We start from the raw sequence: 19,730 nt of genomic DNA, 5'->3' as shown, positions 1-19,730 counted from the left end.
GCCTCCAAATTACCTTTGGATTCAAGACTGCAACAACAGCTCATTCTGAAATTTCTAGTTTGCTGGCCTGCTCTGAAGATTTCGGTCTTGCTAGTCCCCACAATCACATGAGCCAATTCTTTAAAATGAATTCTACTGGGGTGCTTGGATGGCTCATTCAGTTGAGTATCTCACTCTTGGTTTTGGCTCAGTCATGATTTTGGAGTCCTGGGATTGAGCCTCACAGCAGGCTCTGTGCTCGGTGCAAAGTCTGCTGGAGATTCTCTCTCTCTCCCTCTCTTTCAAATAAATAAAATCTTCTAAAAATAAAAATAAATAAATAAATAAAATGAATCTCATTGCTTCCTATATACACATCCTATTGGTTCTATTTCTCTGAAGAACCTTGACTAATACATAGTAGATGCCGTCATAATTATATTTTGGCTAACTGAAGGAATGTTTCTTTCCACCATTATTTAAATCTATGGCAAATCTATTTATGTGCTTGTTTATTTGTTTGCTTATAAAGTAACTACAGAAAAAATTCTTCAACAATTGGATCCTATTGTTTCTATGCAATTTTTTTTTTTTTTTTTTTTGACAGAGAGAGACACAGCGAGAGAGGGAACACAGCAGGGGGAGTGGGAGAGGGAGAAGCAGGCTTCTGGCAGAGCAGGGAGCCCAATGCGGGGCTCGATCCCAGGACCCTGGGATCATGACCTGAGCCGAAGGCAGACGCTTAACGACTGAGCCACCCAGCCGCTCGTTTCTATGCAATTTTTAAGTGTGATATCTAAAAATTGGCATGGAATTACCATTTTTTAAGTTTTGGCTTTAGTAGTTTCCATGTTTCAAAATGAATACTGGAATCCCTTGGAGAAGTTAATTATTTTTCAAAAGACATTAATTATCTGCCTGGCATATGGTTTTTTGTTTTTTGGGTTTGTTTTTTTGTTTGTTTTGTTTTGTTTTTTAGAGAGAGCGGGAAGGTGGAGAGGGGCAGAGGGATAGAGAGAGAATCTTAAGCAGGCTCCCAGCTGAGTGTGGAGCCTGACTCAGGGCTTGTTCTCATGACCCTGAGATCATGACCTGAGCCAAAATGAAGAGTTGGATGCTTAACCGACAGAGATACTCAGGTGCCCTTATTTTTTAATTCTTAAAATATCGTATTTACAAATAACATTATGTAGGGGTTTGAGATCTAAGAAAATACGTTCTCAACTTGTTGCTAATATTGTTTATAACAGCCCCAAACAACACCTCAGTATTTAAGAGTTGTATGGTTTTAAGTTAACCATTACTCCTGATAGTAAAGAGCATCGATTGAGCTGTATATCGGAACACAAGGATTATCATCTCAGTTCAATGATTAACCAACTTAATTACCTTGGGCAATTCACTTTGACCATCTGAGCCTCAGTTTCCTTATCTGTAAAATGAGAAACTTCTTAGCTATTATTAAAAAACAATTCCCACAACGACCCCATCACACTTTCATATTTTTAAAAGAAAGGTGATAATTAGGGCGAACCATGTGCCCATTGTGTTCTGTTCTCATCTCTCCGCAGGATTCACCGATGCCAAATGCAATAGCTCAGGACATTGTGCTCAAACTGCTCTCTTCATTACAATGTCATCTCTCTCTACCAGTATCAAACTGCTCTCACTGCTGCAACACATTTAGTGCTGGCCTTTTGTAATGACTGTCCCTTATGAACATAACTGTGGTTATCATTACTTAACCCCTTTTTAGAGATTGTTTTTTCCATATTCCTGGTAGGGCCACTTTATTTCATTTGTCCATTCATTCATTCAAAATGATTAAATTTGAAAGACCTATTCTAAGCCATACAACATGCTAGAAATGGAGATGACTAAGAAGATATTTCCAAATCGAAGTCTTTATTACCTAGAAAAGTAATGACCACAGGCGAGCATGATGAATGCTTTGAGAGCCAGATATCGGCTCTTAGCATTACAGAACACCAAGCAGAAACATCATGAGTGTGGGTGGTGGATGGTGAGCACTAGGGAGACCTCCCAATGGGGTCGTTGCTTGGGGTGAACACTAAAGGATCAACAGACACGAGATCTAGGGCGGATACACCCCCTGGCATCCTGGAAAGTGGAACTGCCAGAGCCTGTGTGTGCACAGGAGAGAAAGAACAAGAAATCACAGGGAGAGAAAGAGAACAAGTTTTTTACCCTTTCATTGGTAGGGTGTAGCTGCTCACAGCTTTCTCTCAGGGCTTATAAACAAGCACTTGTTACCATACCAAACAATTTGTAAACTACATTCTCAGAAATTGGCATATTGGGGAAAAAGAGAAAAATCTGTGCTTCCCCCAAACTGACATAGTATGTCTGATATACTTTGCACTGACTACAATCTGTCCCTCGTTTGTGAGAATGGCCAAAAAGGTCAAACACACTAATTTACAAAAGAGATCATTACTTAAGTAATTTGCAAGATTTTCATAAAATATACCTATGATGGGAATTTATAGATATATATAGATACAGATTTTTGTTTATATTTTTCTTTTTTCCCTTGAAGAACTGAACATAAGCAGAAAAACACTGCGGGCTTGTAGCCAAATTTGGTCCATTTGTTGTAAAAAAAAATTCACAGAGGATCAGCTACACCAAAGGTGTTTCTGAAGTTTGCATTCCACGGGGAAATTGTCAGTGGTGCAAAGAAGGAGGTAGGCAGCACAGCAAATCCATATGCAACAGATAACACTGTACGCCTAAGATCAGTTTGTTATTTATTGCCATCAATAGGTTTCTCTTCTATTTATACTGTATGTTCTAGGGAGAAGTGATAAACAGAACACACTTGAGTTAAACCCATGGAGTGAATCACACACACACACACACACACAGAGTCTTTGCATCTGGGAGGATAGTGAATGTGCCCTTTGATACCTTAAGGCCTGGCTCGCCTCATTCCTAGTGGCAGCCAGAAAAACAAGGCTCACTTTCTTGCATTTAGATGTGGTCCCTTTCCTGGGTTGACAAGGAACCTGCTCTGGCTGCTACCCGCCTTTTGGGTTCATTCCAGAGAATCATCTGGCTTTGTTTTCACTCCTATTTGGCCTCCGCTTTCAGGATTAATTAAAAGCTCTTATGAACTGGCCTGGCTACTGCTAATGCTGGATGCTTTGGAACACTCACCGCACCCTGGAATTTGCAGAGAAGAGACTACTTATTGATTTTTGAAAACTTTTAATTGCTCTCTGGGACTTTTATAGGGACCACAAACAAGACAAATAGTCTGCGGCAGGAAATAATATTGACATCTACACCACTTTTTATAAACAAGGAAATCTGGCACATTTTCTAAAAATTTAGGGAATAAATTTCCCCTTACTGTTAAGCGGAGAGTATCGTAATATGATTTTCCATGCCTTAATCCATTCCTGAATGGCTAGATGGACAAAGCCATACCATAAAGAACCGAATTCGTCATGCATCAAAATGGTAAAATTAAGTATTTTTTCAAATAATGTATGTAATTTAAATGACAAAACGTGATTTTCTTTTGAAAGCAAGTATTTCAAACTGTCAACATACCTTGTTGTATCTGAATAGTTCTTTTAATTATATATTTTCTCCAACTTCACTCCCTTAATTATATTGCTCACTACTTCACCAATATGGATAAGGGACCAGACATGCCGGGAAACTGGCATCTGAGCAAGGATTAGGCAAGGAGAGGTATATGAATGTATTCAAAGAGTATCAGCAAAGTAAAGTATCAGGACACAGAGCTTGCACTGATCAGCTCCAAACTGGAAATGTGACAACTGTTTTGAGGTCATAAGACAAAGTCTACTACCCTTGACATTGTGAATCTAGGCCAAGGGCTCCTCAAGCAGTAACTCTTTTCCCTTTGCTTGAGAAACTACAAGATCCAGGGTGAGAAGTTATCTGGAAGGATAATGGACCAAGGAGTCAGTTGGCATGGTGGAAAACGGCCACCAGAATCTGGGGCCAAGATTACAGATTTTCAGTTGGTGATTCTGCCAATTAATTAATGTGTGGCAAGGAGTTCTTTCCTCTTCTCTTTCATGAGAATCACCATGTCCAACCTATGAGATCACATTATGAATTAGCAATTAGGAATACAAAGTGCCTCATACATATGAGGAGCTCCAAATATATTCATGTTTACTGGCTGTTGTGTGGCTGAGTTGTATGGTTGGGGTTCCATCCTTTGGGGTCAAATGATGTCAGGGCTCACTGGTGCTAAGAACATGTAGCTACCTTAAAAGTGAAGATCAGGGAAGGATGTGGAACGTGCCAGAGCCCCAGTCCCCAGGTGCCCTCAACCACACAGTACACCTGCCCAGCTCAGTTGCTAGACCTAAAAAAGGTAGGAGTCCCTGAATCAGTAAAATTGAGATGACTGCCCTGTGATCCCAGGACACACACTGACAACCTGCTTCTCTGGAAGAATGACAAGAGGCTCTGATTACCTCTGGTGCTTCATAGACATTTCTAAGGAACCAGCCTTCAGGGAACAGGGAAGTCAAGTTCCCCGCAGTGGGGGTGTAGCAGCTGAAAGCTTAGCATTTCTTTGAAGACTCCAGCTTTATCTTTGACGAAGCCATGCAAAATTTGTGTTCTACTCTACAACACATCTTTGGGAGTTTTAATGTAAAACTAAGGTTTTAAAACACTGATTTCTAACCCAACCGATTCTGAGAATCTTAGCCCTGCTATAAATATGAATCTATGGATGTGGCTTGGAGTTCGTATTTTTACAAAGCTCACCAGGTGATTTTTTCTATCAGAGAGATCTCGTCCTGGAAATGAAGTCCCCACATGTACTGCTCATGCTGTTATGGTCATGGCATGGTGACTACGGTTTCTATCGGAGGGAAAGCAGGCTGGTCTGGTTGAACCTGAGGCGAGGTATGATTTCTACACAGGCAACTACAGTGAATGCTATTTGCAAGGGACTGAATTGTCAGGGCTCCTCATTTCCCATTCATATAATATGATCAAGAGTCCCAGGACCTCACGGCAGAATTCAGTCCTAATACAAGCCATCTTAACCATGTATTCATCCACCCCATGCAGAGCCTGTCTCCTAAGCATGTGCTCCTTGTAACCAAAGGGAAACTAATCATTGTACTCAAATATTTTGGACACACATGTGTTGAAGATCATCTCATATACCGACCAAGGCACAGCCGAATATTGAAAGGCATAGAAATCGGTGTCAGGGAGAACAACCCTGCTTCTGGCACTTACACACTGTTTCATCTTGGATAGCTTACTTAACCTCACTAAGCCTCAATCTCCTGGCTGTAATACAGAGTGTAAAAATAGATTATGACGTTAACAGGTCGTTGTGGGTATTAAATGAGAAAAAAAACCCAGATATCAATTGTACAGTAAAAGTTATTTACCGCTAATAGTAAGAGTTTTATAACGTATGTTATTATATTCTCTTCTTTTTGGGAAGTAAGGTCAAAAAAAGTGCTATATTGTAATTGATTGAAAGAAATTACCCAATTTCTTTTAGACCCTTCTTCAAAGTGTAGGGTTTTCTTTTTTTTTTAATGCTAAAGATGCAGAAATGTTTTTTCTATTCTGGTGAAAATCACTTTGGTATTAATTTTCATATGGGAATTCAGTTTATTCTGAAATATTTTCTTATATTTAATTTTTTAAAAAATTTGTAACATATGAAAGGTTGATTTAACTGGGGCTCAGGTGGGCCACATCCTTGAGATGGGTATACACAACGGATTTAAAAGAGATATATGGAGTGATACAAATATATTGCATGCCACTATTTTATAGATTTGGATGGGGCAGAATCCCCTGGAACATAACATCTACATGGGGATGGAAAGAAACCAGATGTCATATGGACTTTCATTTTCTCTATGCCATATAAAGAGCTTATGCATATGGATGTGGATCTAATGTGCATATAGGTTTACAAATGTGGGCTTATAATATGGTAGAAGTTGCTCAAATGGCAGATCAAGCATGGGCTGGAAAGTCAGACCTGAGTTCAAACCCTGGCGCTCTCACTTACGAGATGAACATATTATTTAATTTCTTTGGGACTGTGTCTTCATCTGCAAAATGGGGGAAATAACTGCTTTCAGGTTGCTCTGAAAATTAGTTATAGAAGCAAAATATATGAAATATAATAGGTGCTCCACAAATGTTGCTATTAATTTAGTTAGAAATCTATATGCACCCATCAGAGTATTTTCATTTCTTATTTAAATATTTTAAAGACAAGCTTTCCAATATGCATTTATCCAAATTTGTTCTTCTATCTCCCATCCAGCAGACATCTCTGCAGGAATCCAGTAAGTTAAATGTAGCAATCTGTCTTCATCCTTCAAAAGAAGTTTAAATATAAATCAAGAAGACTTCAAAGACCTTTGCATGAATTTGAGGCAGTTATGATTTTACATATTCTACAAAATTCCCTCTTGATAAAGTCCATAGAAATTAGAAATTAATATTTTAAGTTCCACTGCATTTCTATTTTTAATTCTTCTGAACTTTCCATTAAAAAAAAACTTCATTATTTTGTGAACAGAATGTATAAGCCAATAATTCATTTATTTTCCAAGGACCCTAAAGGATAAACTTAAATATTATTTGGGACCAGCAAGAGAAAGCTAACCCAAATCCAACTCTGTGTTGTCTCTAAGCTAAGTGTTAGTGATATTTTATAAAATACCACCGAGTCCTACAAGCTGCCCCGGGTGGGGTGACCATCCTGAAACTCCCCTGAGATGGAAAAGAAAGCTGTTAGTAATTACTCTGCCACAGAAAGGACCTATGAGGATTGTCCTGAGCATCTGTGACATGTGGCCCCCCACCTCCATGTCTCAAACCTAATGGCTCAGCCATTATAAGCATTTACTTGAACTCCTGATGGAACCCTGTTCTCTGAGTAAACTTTTATATACTTAATATTTACATTTGCTTACTTTAGAGTTTTTCTAATTATCTCACTCTTGGGAAGATTTCATTATTTGACACTAAGCTAGGACTAAATTTCGCTCCTTTCTCGGGAATGGTAATAAGGTGGCAGATAAGCTTTCATCTCTTCTATTTCACCTACCAGCTCATTTTCACACGTTCAGCTTGTAGCTTCCGGGAGATTTGGCATTTTGCAACACCTGTTTCTGCCAGAGGCCACTGCTCTTCTCAAATTTCTTTAGGATATGAACTGCTTTGCTTAGTCAAATCGCATTCCTCGTCCCATAATTGCCTTGGGTCCCCCATTCATTATCAGAGAAGAATCTAAAGCTTTACGAGTAATGCTATGGAGGACAAAGGGAAGACTCCCTTTTCTCTGCTTTACAAGAAATCAGCTCCATCTAAAAGCAAAACTGTGTGTATTGAGTTGCTTCCTTATTTATCTTGTTTGCCTCACAGATTATACACAATCAATTCCAGAGGTCAGCCTTGAAACGCGGGATATACAGGTTCCTGAGCAGACACAGCTCTGCCTGCAAGCTCTCCCATTATTAGGCTATAGTGCATGCAAATCAATTAAGCAGAAATCGGACAATTGTAAAGGACAACAATTAAGAAAAATGAGGTCATGACAGCGACTGGCAACACCAATCACTGGAAACACAGCCATCATACTGTAGCTTAATCCTAGTTCATTTAGAGATATTTATGAGAAACTCCTAATTCAGAAGCAACCAAAGGAAACAAAAAGGTTGGAGTTTTTTTTAATTGGGATTTTTATGCATTTTTTTTTTTTTTACTTCGGGCGGTTTTTTTATGAGAATTTATGAGAAACTCCTAGTTCAGAAGCAACCAAAGAAAATAAAAAGGTTGGGTTTTTTTTTAACTGGGATTTTTACGCATTTTTTTTTTTTTTTTTTTTTTACTTTGGGCGGTTTTTAAGTCTCTAAAAATACATTAAGGTTTGGCTGGAACTAATGGTAAAATGGCATCAACAATTTTTCTGCTTCTGAGTAAGACATTAAAATTCAGTTAATACTGAACTGAAAATTAAAAGAAAAATGGTATAAGGGATTGTCTTTGAAATGAATCATCAAACTTATGAAAATTGTTATTATGAGCAACAGTATTGCTCTGCAGCTACCTACCTATTTTCTTCTCAAAGAGTAATTGTCACAGAAAAGGAAGGCAAAATAAATATGCATGTTCATAAAGCTAATGGGAAGATTTTATAAATATGGGAAAGAGAAAATGCAGACATTCCTCCATAACTGCTATGTCTAGAGTAACTGAAAATTCTGCCAAAACGTATTGTAATTCTTCATAGAGAACTCCATTTTTAGGATAAAATAATGAGCTGGAGCTAATATTCAGAATACAAAAGGCTTTTAGTACTTTTTTCAAAGCGATTCATGTCCTAGTACTGGGTATGGTGAGGAGATGGCAAAGAGCAGTTTCTGAAGTGATGCAAGGGTCCTGAGGTCAGAGGCGCTCCTCTACCTCTTCCCCATTTGCATTGTACTTTATGTGTCAAAGTTAAGTTTGCCAGCAGGATGCCTGATCATCTAGCTAGTTTTACAATTTTAACAAGCTTTAGAATTCTCACACATCCCGACTTGATTTTTAATAAAATGGAAACTTTAAATCAGCTTCCTGTGCTTGCAGCTATTAGAACACAGCGGGCTTTCTTATGCGGAAGCTTCCTCTGTTCTTTGCCTCTCTTCTATTGTTTCCCGCCCACACAATATCTTTTTACCACCTCCATATTCATTCATGGAACAATCTAGACAGATTTTACAGCCTACATACACTTAAAAAAAAAAAAACTACCTACAGGTTTTCTTTCACACATGTGTCTCTTCCATCACCCACACAGGCAACCCCCTTACTCACCTCTTCCTTCAACATCCCCACCCTGTGTGTGTGTTAGCTCACTTCTTTCCACTCATAGCAGTGCTTTCTTATTTTTTAACCCTTTCTCCCTTGTCCCATTTAACAGCTTGCTTTTCTCCCTTTGTTTTTTTTTAATTTCCTCTTCTATATCAATGTCTAAATATAATGTATTATACACCATGCCTTCAGCACATAGTTACTAAGTACTTACTCTATGCTAGAATACTAGGTACTGGCCCTAAAAGGAGTCTTCTCCACCCTTGTCCTTTGTGTCCTCAAGGACTTCACAGTGTAATGAGAAAAATGGGGGCGGGGGGAATTAGCTATGAGTGCCAGAGGGCTAGGTCTGGCAAATTGGGCTATATTAAATTCAACTCTTTCCATTACAAACAGCTAGATCTATTGGATAAATGGTAACATTTAAAAATGCATATCTGGGCTTACAAGAAAGAAAAAATATGTCCCAAAAGGTCAAAAGGTAAGAGGGAACTAAAAATAGAGGGGAGTCCATGAATTGACAAAATCGTGGTATGGATGGGGGCTAAGTGTCCAGTAGCTAAGAGCTTGGGTTTTAATGCCCACAAGAGGCAGAAAACAGGGTCCAGAGTATACATAAGGCAGGAAGCTAGAAAGTGACCCCATACATACAGCCATGTTATAATCTAGACAAATTCCAGAGTGTAATATGGGTGAAAAGATAGTCAAATAGATTAATCAAGCACAACAGAGACCGTAGGTACAAACCCAAATACAGACCAGGAATTGGTAAATGAGAAAAGTAGCATTAAATTCAGTGGGCCCAGCACAATTTACCAACTGTCTAACCATATGAAGAAACTTAAGATTTCCGCTTTACACTGGAACATTTCTAAACTGTTTTCGTAAGATATACTTGACATACAATAAATTGCACACATTAAATTGTACAGCTTGATAAATTTTCACATGTGCACAGAACCACAATCAAGATAATGAACATACCAATGAACCCTAAAGGTTTCCTTTTTTTTTATTTTTTAAGATTTTATTTATTTATTTGAGAGAGAGAGAGGGAGAGAGAGAACAAGCGGGGAGAGGGGCAGAGTGAGAGGGAGAAACAGACTTCCCGCTGAGCAGGGAGTCCCATGCGGGACTCAATCCCTGGGATCATGACCTGAGCCTAAGGCAGACGCTTAATCGACTGAGCCACCCAGGTGCCCCAACCCCAAAGGTTTCCTAATGCCCCTTGGTAACTCCTTATTCTTATCCGTAACCTTACTCCCAGGCAGTCCCTGATTTCCTTTTTGTTGTCACAGATAAGCTTGTATTTTCTAGAATTTTGTATGCATGGAATCACAGAATACGTAATCTTTTTCATCTGGCTTCATTTGCTCAGCATAATTATTTTGAGATTCGTCCAAGATGTTGTATTTATCAATTTCTCATACTTTTTTTTAATTGCTAAACAGTATTCATCATATGGATATATCACAATTTGTTTATTCATTTACCTGTTGGTGGAAATTTGGGTTGTTAGCAGTTTGGGCTATTACAAATACAATCACTATGTATAAGTCTATTTTATGGACATATGTTTTCATTTCCCCTGGTTAGATATCTGGAATGGAATGAATGGGATATATGGTAGGTGTCTGTTTAACTTTCTAAGAAACGCCTAACTGTTTTTCCAAGTAGTTACACCATTTCTCATTTCCATCTTATTTAAATAGAAATGAAAATACTCAGATGGTATTAGGGTAGCACACCCCTCATTCTGTCACACTGAGGAAAATCTCCAAATGCACACTTTGAATTTGCTTAGTCTACTTTCCCACAGGGTAAACATTTTTCAGTCTGGCTTGTCTTGAATACTTGTCTTTAAAAATCAGGCAAGAAAACTTTGAGGAAACAGAGAATACAGAACAGAGTACATAAAAACTTTTTTGTTCAACTTAGACATAGAGTTTTCTCACAAGAATTGCAGAAACTTTCTTGTTTATCACCTAGATTAAAATGCAGTTAGTAGATAAACTTACCCTGGTTTCGTGTCATTTACCACACAGTGATAGGTAAATGTTCCAAACATCTGAACTCCTAAAATTCCATAAAGAAGCAGAAAGAAAAGGAGGAAAATTGAAACGCTCCAAATTTGTTCTCCCGATCGCCTAGAGGGGAAAAAAGGTAGGCAAAACTTACAAAAATGTCATCAGCTTTTCTCCTTAACTTACATAAAAGCAGTACTTACTTTAAAATGTTTGTAATTCTGGTCCTTGGTAGCTCAAATCGGAAATAAATCCGGAATGCCCGAATCATAATTAGTGGCCGCGGGATCCGCAACATGCCCCAAGGTGACATCTGGTCAACTATATCAGCAATTTCAAATACCTGTGAATTAAGAGGTAAGAAGAAACAGGCTCAGAGCTTCCCTTAGCTTTGCCCGTAGTTATGACAAACACAGATGGCATCAGGAGTTCACCCTGTACTCCGAACTTCGCCCTGCATTATTTTCCACTGAAATGGTCCATTTTGAAGCTATAGCTATCTTCAGAGAAATGAATCATAAACTAATATAAATCCATTGCTCTTACTCATTTCCCATATAATTCATCGAAGCCCAGTTTTTATTACAAAAACAAGTGCCAACTTAGAATACAGAGAAGTATGCTGAGCCTTCCTCACGAATAATGTCCTTTGGTGGAACTTTTTTAAATAGCTAGAACATAAAGTAATGGAGAAAGGGTTAAGATTATTATAAAAAAATAAAAAAAGGAATTGTACCATTTACTAACAGAGGCAAAATGATAATTAGAAAACGTTTGTCAGTCATATAATAGCTATTAAATGGAAAAGAACGCATGAATATGCAGGATGAAATCAGATTGTTGGAGAGGTGAGCTTTGTAAAAATAAGGAGAGCTCATCAATAAGCATTAAGATGACTTTGCAGGATGGACTGTGAATATATTCTATTCTAAATTTTGTAATGAAGAATATACTACCTTAAGTTGAATTAAATGCAAAACTGAGGCCTAAATGAATGCATGGAAATTAATTCTATTATCCAGTAAAATCCCACCTTTAGCCTTTTAAATATATGTTCCCCATTTCTCATAGTAAGGCATTTTCTATTTGCGATATGGTATTTTATGTTCATTCCAATGTATCTATATTTGTCAGCATTTTGGTGAGGACTCAGTCACATAAAAGACTGGAATCTTAATATTTAAACTCAATTTTTTTATTCTACAAATACAGAAATCTTACCCCATTTTCTGTCCTTCATTTCAATAAATATATTTTTATATCTTTTTAATAAGAAATAATTTGCTATAGTGTTGATGATTGAAAAACAATTCACAGATGTGACTGACAATGATTAAAATGTTAGTTTTTTATCATAAACATTTAAAATAACATGATGTTGAAGAAAGTTACACCATCACATTTGACATATATTGATTATTATTTTTATTTAGAGTTTCAATGCAAAACAAAGCACATTTTGGAAAATACCCCCATGTAAATTAAAAGTTTTAATTACCTGTAACACCAATGAAACCCAAAGGCAGAAGACCATAAATCCATCAAAAACACACCAGCGATCTTTCACATAGGAACTATCCCCCTAAAAATAAATTTCACATGGAGTTATGCAAAATTAATAATTTCAAAAAACATCTGTGGAGAGAAGGGTCATGTGTTAATTCAGTATAAGCTATCTATAGTTTTTGTATCAGAATTGAAGAAACTTTCAAAAGGAATACCTTTAGCATTTTATTTTATTTTTTATAAAGATTTTATTTATTTATTTGACAGAGAGAAACAGCAAGAGAGGGAACACAAGCAGGGGGGAGCTGGAGAGGAAGAAGCAGGCTCCCTGCTGGGCAGGAAGCCCGAGGTGGGGCTCGATCCCAGGACCCTGGGATCATGACCTAAGGCAGACACTTAACGACTGAGCCACCCAGGCGCCCGGTGGAATACCTTTAGCATTTTAAATGGCATTTTATATGAAAAAAATAATTTATGAAACACAAGTAACTACAGAGCTATGCATGGCAAATTTTAAGTTCACACAAACAGAAAACATCACTATTTTTTCTCTTAGCCTCACAGATACTACCATTTAAGAAACCAGAGGTCATCCCACTCAGTAGGCAGCTTAAGTCCAGCTTTCTTCCTACAAGAACCAAGAGCAATAGCGGTCAGCATGAAGGCCTTTAAACCTGTGGATCAACCACCATAAGTATGGAATTAACCAGGAATTCACCTCGAGCTAAATTAAATATGAAGAAACAACTTGCCTTCATTAGCAAATATATCAAACATATATTGACTTTAACTTTAATTGGAATCACATGTGATAAAGAAGACACACTACTTTCATCTTTTAATAATGAATCTACTCTGACATTAGAATGCATATTTTTATCAAATGGGAATTTTAGAAAAAAAAATTCCCTTCAAATAACAAAACAGAAAACCTCCTTAGATTAGAATTGGAACCTTAAATAGGAAGACCTTTGCTTTCTTAGGACTGCCCCATTAAGTCTCTAGTTCCATCATAATCGATGAAACTCAACTCTGAATTCGGTGACATCTACCATTACCAGCTCTGACTGAACCTGCTTAGAAAATAAAAAAGGAACAGAAAGCCAAGATTTTAAATAAAAGGATGAAATCTGTCATAGGATATTTAGGAAAATAAAATAATTTCCAGAACCACCTACCCTTATTAATAAATAGGCTATCAAAAAAACTCCTTGAGAAGTTTTCAGAAATAATCTGTATTATTCACAGAACTAACATTATGATAAACCACTTCATGAAAGTTATCTGACCCAGATGTGAAGTATAAATTCAACTTAGTTAATACTGAGGAATCATCTACTTTACATAAGAGGATGTATAATGTCTCCTGAAACACACACACACACAGCAATCTTGCATAGAAAAACCGATATGTACACACCCAACTAATGTGTAAGATAGAATAACTTATAATAAAGCTATAAAGGTGGTGGGGAAGATAGGAAGATTAATTCTATGGAGAGTTTAGAGAAAACAATGCTAGTTCCCAAATGCCTAAATAATTTTATCATTGGTAAGAGAATCAACTAAATTTGGTAGTTCATATATTTGAGAAGTTCACAAAAGAGGTATGAAAGCAAGCCTGAGGCTTGGGGTCTGGGTAACTAGGAGGACAATGAACCCGTTAAGTGTTATGATCAACATATGATGATTAAACGTGATGACGAGAAAAACTGCACCTTGGGGAGCCTCTGGTTCTCCTGAAACACACACACACACACACACACATCACATACAGAGCAAATAATTTAAGGATATGATCGTTGTCCTCAAAACCTCACAAAATATCACAAAATATCTTTTACTACAAGCATCATATTTGCCTTGTATACTGCATAGTTAGCTGAAAATATAAATTAATTATAATCTAAATATAGACAATATAGCAGTTCCTGCATAGTGTGTATTTCAGTTGCATATTGTATATAGCATACTGTATATTCAATTGCAATATTGAATATTGTATGTCGCATGGTTAGCTGAAAACATAAATTATAATCAAAATATAGACAATATAGACAATATATAATTGAATTATCTGAGCCTAATTTTAATTGATAACCAAAAAGATAATGGAACGCAAATTATTTAAGACACATTTTAAAGATTTTTATTTATTTACTTGTCAGAGAGAGAGAGCACAAGCAGGGGGAGCTGCAGGCAGAGGGAGAGGGAGAAGCAGGCTCCTCGCGGAGCAGGGAGCCTGATGTGGGACTCGATCCCAGGATGCTGGGATCATGACCTGAGCTGAAGGCAGACGCCTAACCGACTAAGCCACCCAGGCGTCCCTAAAGTTACACTTTAAAGATTCCCTTGAGTTTCTTAATATTTATTGTTCAATAAATTCAAAATTTATTGTTCATTCTGTCATTCATTCATTCGTTCACTCAATGTACAGAATACCGTTATGATCTAGACAGTGTTTAAGGCAGTAATGACACAGGAGTGAAAAGAAAAACAAAAACTCCTTATGTGATTTACCTTCTCAGTTTAAAAAAATGTTAAGTCTACAATATATGTTGGTAAGTATTATGAAGAAAAATAAAAGTGTGTATTTTCAAATTGACTTTTACTAAACAAATGTACTTTTCCTGGAATGTTAGGAAGAAGGAAAGAGAAATATCACTTGATCTTTATTTTAAGAACTAGGCATAGTTGTGATTGTTTTAAAAAATGCAAAGAATTCCAAAAACAAAAGCTGAAATTTTATGGGACTCAGCAGAGAACTATTTTAGAGTAGTTCTTTTTTTAACTTTTTGAGGAACCTCCATATTGTCTTCCCGAGTGGCTACACTGGTTTGCCTTCCCACCAACAGTGTAAAAGGGTTCCCCTTTATCCACATCCTCACCACCCCATGATCCAGTAATTGCACTACGAGGTATTTACCCAAAGAATACAAAAATACTAATTCAAAGGGATACATGCACCTTGATGTTTATAGCAGCATTATCTACAATAGCGAAATTATGGAGGGAGCCCAAGTGTCCACTGACTGATAAATGGATAAAGAAGAGGTGGTTCATATATACGATGGATTATCACTCAGCCATAAAAAAGAATGAAATCTTGCCATTTGCAATGATGTGGATGGAGCTAGAGAGTATTATACTAAGCAAAATGAGTGGGTGAGAGAAAGACAAATACCATATGATTTCACTCATATGTGGAATTTAAGAAACAAAACAAACAATAATAGGGGGAAAAAGAGGCAAACCAGGAAACAGACGCTTAACTATGGAGAACTCACTGATAGTTACCAGAGGGGGAGATGTGGGAAATAGGTGATAGGGATTCAGGAGGGCACTTGAGATGAGCACTGGGTGTTGGATCCAAGTGTTGAATCACTAAATTGTACACCTGAAACTAATACTACACTGTATGTTAACTAACTGGAATTTAAATAAAAACTAAAAAAAAAAAAAGAAATTATGAAATAAAAACAGAAAGACCAAAAAAAATGAACTATTTTAAAATAGGAACGATTAAAAGTAAATGTTTGGCAGAAAAAGGATCACCGGGATCAACTGGGTACACAGGCCCCTAATAGGATGAGTTTATATGGTATTTTTCCCAAACAGTATTATTTTTTCTTTTTTGTCATTAAAAAATATTATACATAGTGTCACTCCAATTAGCCTCCGTTGTTGCTCATAACTTGCTTTATTAACAAATTATATTCAATAAGATATGGGATGAGATCTCATTATATTTAGGATTATTTAAAATGTAAAAGTGAGAATAAACAGTGATATTTCTCGGGAAGGGTACCTGAGTGGCAAGGGTCCAAAGAGGAAAGAGAAACATGCTATTCACATTATACTCATACATGTCTTTGACTAATGTTCATGTGTTTTATTTTTTTAAAGATTTTCAAAATGAAATTTTTAAAAAGATGAACATTCTAGCTTTATCAAAACTTAAGTTTTTTTGCTTTTAAGTTGGCACAAATAAAGTCAATTTTGAAAAACTGGGGCCCCACAAATTTAGAATATAAAGCTATCAAAACAGAGGTGGCTGAATTTTTGTTTCTTATTTACTTTATAAATTTGTTTGCTAAGGAAATTGATGTTGCCATGATGACCTAAAGTATATTCTCAACTATATAAAAGGATGGATTATTTAAAATCACTTTAGAAGCCCTGGTGGGGATCACAAATAAAACAAAAGTATGCAAACATAGTTTAACTCAAATGAGCTCACAGTATGAAAACTGGCTTAGCAAAACTTCCACTACATAACATAGAAAACGATTTCTGAATTAGGAAGTCATTTCAGTTGCATTGTTTGGAATGTGCTCTGCTTTAGACTTTCCAGCAATTCATAATGGCACTTACCTGTTGCCAACAAGACCACCACACACTAGATGGTATGTAATGGCAATTAGAACTGGCTTCTTTTGACTTTCCTGATAATACATGTGAAATAAGCCACTGGGACAAGTTTTATATATTACTTTTTGGCTCATGTTCCCAAGAGGTATTTAATATTTATAAAAACCTTTAATAAGCAGTGATGCCATGAGCTGCAACACAAAGACCAGTAACACTCAGATGTCCCCCCACCCTTTATTTATTTATTTTTTTTAAAAAAAACTTATTTATTAGAGAGAGAGAGAGTGAGAGAGAGAGCGCAAGAGGGGGTAGGGTTAGAGGGAGAAGCAGACTCCCCGCCGAGCAGGGAGCCCGATGCAGGACTCGATCCCGGGACTCCAGGATCATGACCCGAGCCGAAGGCAGTCGCTTAACCAACTGAGCCACCCAGGCGCCCCCCCCGCCCTTTATTTTTTAAGTTTTGCTTTTTAGTGTTCATTATTTTTTTTTGAAAGATTTTATTTATTTATGAGAAAGAGAGAGAGAGGGAGAAAGCAGGGAGAGGAACAGAGGGAGAGGGACAAGCAGACTCCATGCTGAGCCACGAGTCCGACGTGGGGCCTGATCTCACCACTCTGAGATTAAGACCTGAGCCCAAAGCAAGGGTCGGATGCTTAACCGACTGAGCCACGCAGGCTTCGTGTTCATTATTCTTCATGCTGTTCTGTCTTCCTGAAAAATTCTCCCAAGTCTGTGCCAACTTTTCTCTCCAGACTCAGATCTGACCATAGCCTATGCTGATAAATGCTTTAGCTCACACATAATGCAACAAGCAGCAAACTCAGCTCATGGGTATTAAAAACATGTTCATATTGTGTAACTTACAGAATCGTCCTTTGTAATTTCCACCTGGTTGTTGAATGAATTACAGTTTACTCCCTCCTATTTATCAGTTCCAGTTGTGAAGTTTGGGTTTCCCATTCAAACCTTCTCTAACCCTACTCTCTGGTGTTGCATTAAAAAACAGTCTATCCCCACCGTAAATATTTGAGTCTTTTCTGAAGATTAGTAACACCTTGAGACTAGACAATTTCAGCCACCTAGCACAGAGCATGACATACAGCAGATATTAAATGAATGAATTAGATAAGCATATGTACAATATCTCAGAGAGTTTCTGCAGATTACAATGCATGTAGTAAGACGTCCATTCATATGCCTCATGAATGCATCCATTCACGCATCCATTCATTGAAATAAGTATTGTTCCTTAAAAGAAATGATTCTTTGACTCCAGGCGAAGAGAGAAAGATGTACTATTACCTTTCAAGGTAATATCTTCAAGTTAAGACTTTTTTCCTATATGATCATGAAAGACCACAGGTGAAAATAATGAGATAACTTTGGGATATTTCCTGGATTCATACAGTTTGACTAAACAAAGCTACATGCCATGCAAACAGGAATCGGGTCAAGGTGAATATAATTTGTGCACTATAATGTAATTGTAAACATGACTGAATTGAAATGTATATCATGTTATTCATTACTGATAATCACTAAGGCTTCATAAGTCTAAAATAATTTGAAATAAATAAAATACAGACTTTGAATCTGGCGCTTTGAAATACAATCTCATAATACATTTTGTGTTTGACATGTTTACCAAATTCTCCTTTTGGTGTGTCAAAGACTTTAAATCACAACTGGTGAAGTATGTCCAGATCCTTTTAAAATCCTACTGTATTCATACCCATATATAATATTTGCAAATAATGAGCTGCTCCTTTTCCCTACTTCCAAAATATGTAACCAGGGCCTAATATGCATGGCTCTCAAGAAATTTTAACACCTCAAATATGACAGAAAGGTTTTAATTTGCTTCTTCCATCAACAAAAATGGAGAGCAGAGAATGCTGGAGCTATAAACACAAATCAGCAGCATTCAGGTGGCTGAGGAGTTACTCAAGAGCTGTTTGTCATTTTTTACAAAGGTAAACACTCAGAGGCTGCCAGTCAGTTATGCAGTATTAGAGAGTCACTTAAATCGCCATGCAAGTATTTAATAAGCAGACGAACCAAACACATTCATCTGAAGACATTTATAGGGATATAGTTTGCAGTTCCAAAATGATATGCACTGGTATAGTTTCCCGAGCCCATGACTTATTGTTCCCAGTTCCCAGAGCCCATCTGTCACTGTGTCTTAGCATTATTATTTATCACTTCAACACTGCTCAGAGCATGCATGTTACCTTCACTGGGGTTTTTTGCCAGATGACAAATAGACAACTGAGAATTGTCTGCAGATTTCACAGTCTGCAATACATGGGATGCTTTACAACAACACAAACATCTATCACCCAAATGGTTTATTTTTGCCTCCAGGGATCTGGTGAGCTAGAATGCTTCTCAGAATAGGAATTAATGGGAAGGCAATTAGGAACGAATGATTAGGGAATGGGAATGAATTGGCAGATAACTTCAAGCACGGGGAACATTATAAAAGATGTGAAATCCTTAAGACAAAACATGTCTCTTAACAAAAATTTTTGAAGACCGTTCTTGCCAGAAGGACTTCCTGCCTCAGTTTCTCCTGCAGTGCACCCAGCACGTCACCTCCAGAGTGAACTTCTCGAATCCAAAGCAGATCATGTCGCTCTCAGATCTGAATCCCCCCCGCACCTTTACTGAGCACAGAATGAAGTCTGAGCTCCTCACAGGGCATGCAAGGCCCTCCACCGTGCTGCTGGCCACCTTCACAGAATCCTCCGCGTGCCCCCATGCTACTTCTCACTCCCTAGAGCTCACCAAAGCACCAGGCTATTCCAGGCCTTTGGGACTCCAATATTCTTTTTCTCCCCCTGTGAAATCCTTTACTTCCATCCCCCAACACTCCTGCCATAGACCACATTTACTCATCCTTCAGGACACTGGCTTCCTCTCCCTCTTTCTTCAAGACTTCTCTGATATCCCCAAGAAGACTTTTCACTATTTCTTGTGCCCTTCTTC

At 37.4% G+C, this 19,730-nt stretch overlaps 1 protein-coding gene across 1 annotated transcript in view; it reads right to left on the bottom strand.

Annotated features, from left to right (window-relative positions):
• NALCN (sodium leak channel, non-selective) overlaps nt 1-19,730 on the bottom strand; it is a 295,448-nt gene that overhangs the window by 261,626 nt on the left and 14,092 nt on the right. Inside the window, exons 3-5 of the mRNA XM_035003104.1 lie at nt 12,361-12,444; nt 11,066-11,205; nt 10,857-10,985 (exon numbers count right to left, since the gene is read on the bottom strand). Of these exons, the coding sequence (XP_034858995.1) occupies nt 10,857-10,985; nt 11,066-11,205; nt 12,361-12,444 (353 nt within the window). The remainder of the gene's footprint in view (nt 1-10,856; nt 10,986-11,065; nt 11,206-12,360; nt 12,445-19,730) is intronic.

The sequence above is a fragment of the Mirounga leonina genome, unplaced genomic scaffold (genome assembly GCF_011800145.1).
Source record: "Mirounga leonina isolate KUSES-001 unplaced genomic scaffold, KU_Mleo_1.0 Mir_127, whole genome shotgun sequence".
Lineage (NCBI taxonomy): Eukaryota > Metazoa > Chordata > Mammalia > Carnivora > Phocidae > Mirounga > Mirounga leonina.
This window is presented reverse-complemented; position numbering and strand designations above follow the sequence as displayed.